The sequence below is a fragment of the Triticum dicoccoides genome, chromosome 7B (genome assembly GCF_002162155.2).
Source record: "Triticum dicoccoides isolate Atlit2015 ecotype Zavitan chromosome 7B, WEW_v2.0, whole genome shotgun sequence".
Classification (NCBI taxonomy): Eukaryota; Viridiplantae; Streptophyta; class Magnoliopsida; order Poales; family Poaceae; genus Triticum; species Triticum dicoccoides.
The window spans coordinates 609,741,399-609,746,818 of NC_041393.1; the positions used below are offsets into that span (position 1 = coordinate 609,741,399).

Genomic DNA, 5,420 nt, shown 5'->3' on the forward strand with positions numbered 1-5,420 from the left:
AATGTCATTAAAGAAACACAATGGCATAACTAACCTGGCAGGTCGCGTAAAATAATTGATGATTTGGAATTGGTGTGGCCTCTCTCTTGCTCTGATGGTCACAATAGTCAACGCACCAATCTACTAATCTGTGTAAAGCAAATAAAGTTACTTTCAGATCTCAGAACAAACATCAGGCAAGTCATAAATAGATGAATTTCTAGAGGGCACCCACTTTTTGAGTATAGTAACAACTGTATCAGCAGAAATAAACCTTGCCCGAGACAAATAGCTTCCAACATATGAAACTGCAGACATTCTGCACTTCAAAACATAAGTGGTAATTAGTGCTTCTTCAACCCGTACAAAAGCTTAGGCTATAAATGGGAATCATAACAGAGTATACTACACTGTAGCGACAGAAAATATGAGGGGTGTATTCATGAATTGTCTATGTAAACACTTTTTGCCAAATTTGTGGCAACTTGGCAAAAAGTCATGTCTATGGCAGGTGGTTGAAAGAGCCAAGAAGTGTGGATCGCCACAACTGTTGTCACAATGCAAACACCAGCCACAGGATTGTCAAAAAGCCAAACATGAGTAAAGCAAAGTGTGGCGACAAACCAAAGATTCTACCAATCATCACAACATGTAAAGCAAGTTGTGATCACGGCTATAACACATGACATATAAATAGAAGTGATGTGCATACGGTGTATGCCTCACATGATAAGACATACCTTGAAATTGGATCATCTTTCTTTTCCGTAACAATGTCAGTAAGAAAAACAGCAAAACCCTCACCAAGGGTTTTAGGATCCAGTGAGCAGGTATAGAACATGATAAACTGCAAACAATGGCAGGCAAAGCCAAATTAAAAGGAAGGTAAAGCGATAAGCAATTTAGAAAACATGAAGATGAATAAAACTCAATACGATCATGAAAGCCCGGTGAATCTAGTTTACACACACACCAAATAACAGTGAATCCTGACCTGGGCAAATTTTGATCTGTGCACTCTCAGCAGAGATGCTCGAAATATAGTTTTCAGAATGTCAAATTCCTGTCCAGTTCAAAAAAGAACATGAGAAGTGACAAATAAAAAAACTAACATTCAGCTTTAACAGTTAATTTCCTTATTTATTACTCCCTTAAGTTCACAAAAAAAAAGTACGGCGTTTTGGACATTGACAGAGTCTTCAAGATTTAACTATGACAACTAATTTCCTTTTTTAGCGTTGACCACTAATTTCTACTAGCGTATATGCATAAGACCCTATAAAACTACAATATTTTAGAGCTACTTTTTGAGACAAATATATACATATGATTTTCATGTTTCCAATGTACTACCTCTGTACCAAAATATAAGAGGCTAAACTTGCCTAAAAAATGTCTTAATTTAAATCAATACTGGCAGTCAAATCTTCAAAAGTTTGACTGAAGATATGTCCAAAACGCCACTTGCTCATGAACTGGAGCGAGTGGAAGAATTAAGTTAGGGATGCTAAAATATGACAACAGATTTTTTTTCTGCAAAGACCTGGATAAACTGCATAGCACATACTCACCTTATATAGGCACTGACGATCTAATGACTTAAGGTGCTCGCATACAACAACCATTAAACCATCAAGCTTTTCAGCACATGCATTTCCTCCAAAACAGACCTAAACAACAAAATCAGAGTTCGAGTTGCGGAGTTGGTAATTTTTGTATAAAACTACTCGACTAGTTAGGCAGAAATTTTAAGTATAGCTCCCAAACCTTTGTTCCTGCTTGTCCAAAGCCATCCCCATCATCATCGGCATCCAAATCTTCAAGCTCCATTTCAAATATACCTTTGTCATGTTCCTCTTGAAGAATATCTTCCCAGGTTATATTAACCTGAAAAGTTCACCAATCAACTAACGAGGTCAAGAATCAGTTGAGACCTTGCAAGGTAGACTAGAAGTGAAAAAAGAAGCATACATCCAATTCTGTAAGAAGATCAACAACTTTGGCCAGCAAAATAGCTCCGATAAGATCCCCCATTCTGTCAGTATCTAGTCCCAACATGCACTCGACAAACGAGATCATCTTCTGCAAAAGGCATTACCAGAAAGTAAGAAATGATGCTCTATGAATAATGAGCAAAGTCGTCGGCTAAATTGTCAGCATATAAGTGAAAAAAATCAGGAAGCATAAATTGTCAACAAAAGCTGACAGGCCAAGTAGTCAAATGCCAACTATCACTTGATATAGAAGAAGCTTTCAAGATAAGGTCATCACACAAACATACAGAAGCTAAAATGATGGCAAATTAGCATTTATATTTAATAAAATCTGCAGTGTTGTTGAAAGGATGTAGCCGTGTAGAATCTAAGGATTTATGGTTAACTAGGATGTCAACTGGGGAGACCAAGACCCCTTTTCAGCATTTGTGTGTTGTTTGCCTAGCATTAATTCAAGCTAATTAGGAGAAGCGACTCAGAGAACTCAACAGACGATGAAAACAGAAAATATATTATAGAGTTCACACTTACAGCTTTGTTATCGAATAACTTCGGCATACTCCGATCTATTATATCCCTTAACATCCTTGGTGCTAAGGGTACAGTGTCGGAGATCGTTTTCAAACTCTCACACAGATAAGAAAAAATATCCTTCTTCCTCGAGACTGCCCATGGAGGCACCTCATTGCGTTCACCAACAATAGGCGGAGTAAAGTTGTTCACAAGCATCTGCAAACATTCTCTTAGATACTGATCTGCCACTGCAGCCTGGATGGACGAATAATCAATTAGCTACAGACACTCATAAGCAGATCATGCAGGAAACGATGTAAGTGCTATTAGAAGAATACCAATCTGGTTATTAGGTCCAGTAAAGCAACCATTGTATCTCTTTGCAAGTACCAGATGCGGACGCTGAATATCTGAAATGGATGTTTTTTTAGTGATGAGATCCAAGTAACTCGACAAACCAAATGGAGATGTAAGAGTAAGTAGTCAATATGAGATTACATTGTTCAAAAGTGAATGATGGTACATGATGTCTATTTTGGATACTGCATCTGACAATGCCTTCAAACACGTCTGGAAAAATAGGCAATATGTGCATTTTATCAGAAGTGATATCAAGTACAAAAAATGGTAGGATAGACTAACAAGATCAATGTCTTACCATATACAAAGCCTCATCGTCGGCACTCTTTCTCTTGCTAGTGTCTAGAGTTTTTAACATCTTCTCATATTGCTCCAGATCACGCGGGTCAACTAGAAACGGCTCCTGAATCAAAGATAAATGGTGTGAACGGTTCAAAAGGCATTCTTGAGATATATATTGTTGATTGATGTCACACAACGAAAACCATGGCCGGAATGGACTCCTCTAGTATGGGATCAAGCTCACGGGTGAATTACTCGATAAGCAGAGTGAGGACAGGAACGGGTTTTCACAACATAAATCACCCATAAACAACAAGGTTGTATCTCCAGCGAGTACAGTATGACAGTCACTCTCGATAGAATGCGATAGTCACTCTCGGTAGAATGCATATATGCCGCAATAAGATCGGATTGAAGAAATTACTCGATAAGCGGTCAGAACAGGAAAGAATTTCAAATAATGCCCATAATAAACAACATAAGTATAGTTCTATCTAGTGAGTCGGTTATGGACTTATGCCAGTCCTCCATAAAATGCATATCTACAAAAATATTAAGCACTCCCAAAAAAAGGTAATGCCTTAGGCCAAATAAATCTAATTGTTCGCTGGCAGAAACATGCAACATCTGGAAGCTCCTTGGTGATTTTCAGGTATGAATAGAAGAAATAACATGCGCTCTGCTGCCTAACCGACAAATTGGCATTCAAAAAAATGCATCCATAGGAAAATAATCACCTTACAATTATACAAACTCTCACCCATCTGGCATAGTCTCTCACATCTTCAATAACAGCCTTGAATTTCAAACTTGAACCCATTACTAGATGTCTCGATATTATTCTGAAGAAATGCATTATTTATAAAATGATAAAGAATGCATTTATTATCTTTGATCTCAATAGTACACAACGGATGGCCTGAATGTGTAAGGGATGAACGCAAGCACCTGGCTCCCCAAATTGACTTCAATACACGCAACAGAAGTGAACAACGTATATCATGGGGTCCAGAACTCCAGAAGGTCCCAGAACCCCCATGTCTTCTCCACATAGGAAGGATATGCCTTTACAATCATTGCATGCTCTGCCTTTGCCCGAGCAGTCCCAGGGAAGAAGGTGGAAGCTGTATATCAGATTAGATTTTTACTCATGCCTGACTTCCAGAGAGTAACAAAAGCAATGCCAACTAAATTTTTTAAAAAGTCAGTATCATGACACCATCAAATTGGACATTAAGCACTCCAATGAATTGAACGCAGGTCGTGTTCAAAAGATTCCCACATTTGGTCATTATGTAAAATGTTATATTATTATTATCCACAACAGCATCTCCGAAGTTTGCAAATCATGTCCTACCTCTGTTTCAAGGCATGCTTTAGTATAGTACCATACCTGAAGTGCTAAACCATTCGTTGGCTTAGGGGTTTCCCAATAGGACTGCCAATTTAAGGGGCTTTTCAATAAGATGGGAGACTGTATACTGTATAGTTTTGACTGGTTTCTAAAGTCACGTAGTTAAGTTATTTCGGCTCCATGGTTGCAACCGACACCCAAATGGGGGGAATTTGGAGTCAAAAGTAGCAGCTAAAACGCCAAATTTACTAGCGAGCGCAATTCAAGCTAAAACGCGAACGTTCGAGGCTAACGATCCAGCAAACAAACGAACGTTTCCCCTAATCACGGCATCCGCAGGAAACGCGCGTCTCTCGGATTAAAACAAGTGCAAACAGAGAACAAAAGGGGGCTGGAGCTACGACGCACCATCCGCACGGACTGGAGCACGTGCTCGACGAGCCGGAAGGCCACGGCGTCGCGGACGATCCCCGCTTCCTCCGCCATGTCGTCGCGCCGCAGCTCGGCCACCATCGCCTCCGCGCCCGGCGGCCTCCCTGGGAGATGTATTGCGCTTTGGAATCCCTGGCGAGAAGGCAAAAATTCCGGAGCCCGGTGAGCGCGGGGAGCGAAGAGCGAGGTGGGGGAAGGGGGGAGGGGTGGGGATGGGGGGCTCACCGGCTCGCCGAGAGGGGGGAGGGCGGCGGCGGCGAGGCGAGGCGGGAGGTCTCTAGGGTTTTTGCGGGGGGCGAAGCGAGAGAGAGAGAGCGGTGGAGGAGACGGGCGGGACTTTATTCCAACTGGTGACACGTGGCGCCGGACGCGGGTTTTTTGGTTCGGGTTCACATCCACTTACCCGCGAACTGGTGGTGCCCGCGTCCTGGTTTCCTAGTGGGTCGGGTCGCGGACAAGGGGTCACGCAAAGCTGGGGCGTGTACGCGACAGAGCAGACGCCGCGG

The 5,420-nt window shown here is 41.6% G+C and overlaps 1 protein-coding gene across 2 annotated transcripts in view; it reads right to left on the bottom strand.

Annotated features, from left to right (window-relative positions):
- The window catches only part of LOC119335502 (RNA polymerase I-specific transcription initiation factor RRN3-like), a 7,102-nt gene extending 1,898 nt beyond the window's left edge, over positions 1-5,204 (bottom strand). Inside the window, exons 1-13 of one of the 2 annotated variants that reach the window (XM_037607621.1) lie at positions 5,140-5,204; positions 4,891-5,046; positions 3,145-3,249; positions 2,985-3,056; positions 2,825-2,896; positions 2,505-2,741; positions 1,951-2,061; positions 1,747-1,866; positions 1,551-1,649; positions 974-1,042; positions 720-826; positions 215-298; positions 35-128 (exon numbers count right to left, since the gene is read on the bottom strand). In XM_037607621.1, the coding sequence (XP_037463518.1) occupies positions 35-128; positions 215-298; positions 720-826; positions 974-1,042; positions 1,551-1,649; positions 1,747-1,866; positions 1,951-2,061; positions 2,505-2,741; positions 2,825-2,896; positions 2,985-3,056; positions 3,145-3,249; positions 4,891-4,995 (1,275 nt within the window). In that variant the 5' untranslated portion in view covers positions 4,996-5,046; positions 5,140-5,204. Of the gene's footprint in view, positions 1-34; positions 129-214; positions 299-719; positions 827-973; positions 1,043-1,550; positions 1,650-1,746; positions 1,867-1,950; positions 2,062-2,504; positions 2,742-2,824; positions 2,897-2,984; positions 3,057-3,144; positions 3,250-3,865; positions 3,908-4,890; positions 5,047-5,139 lie in introns of those variants that run through there. The other variant, XM_037607622.1, reaches the window with a different exon arrangement.
- Between the last annotated feature and the right edge of the window lie 216 nt (positions 5,205-5,420).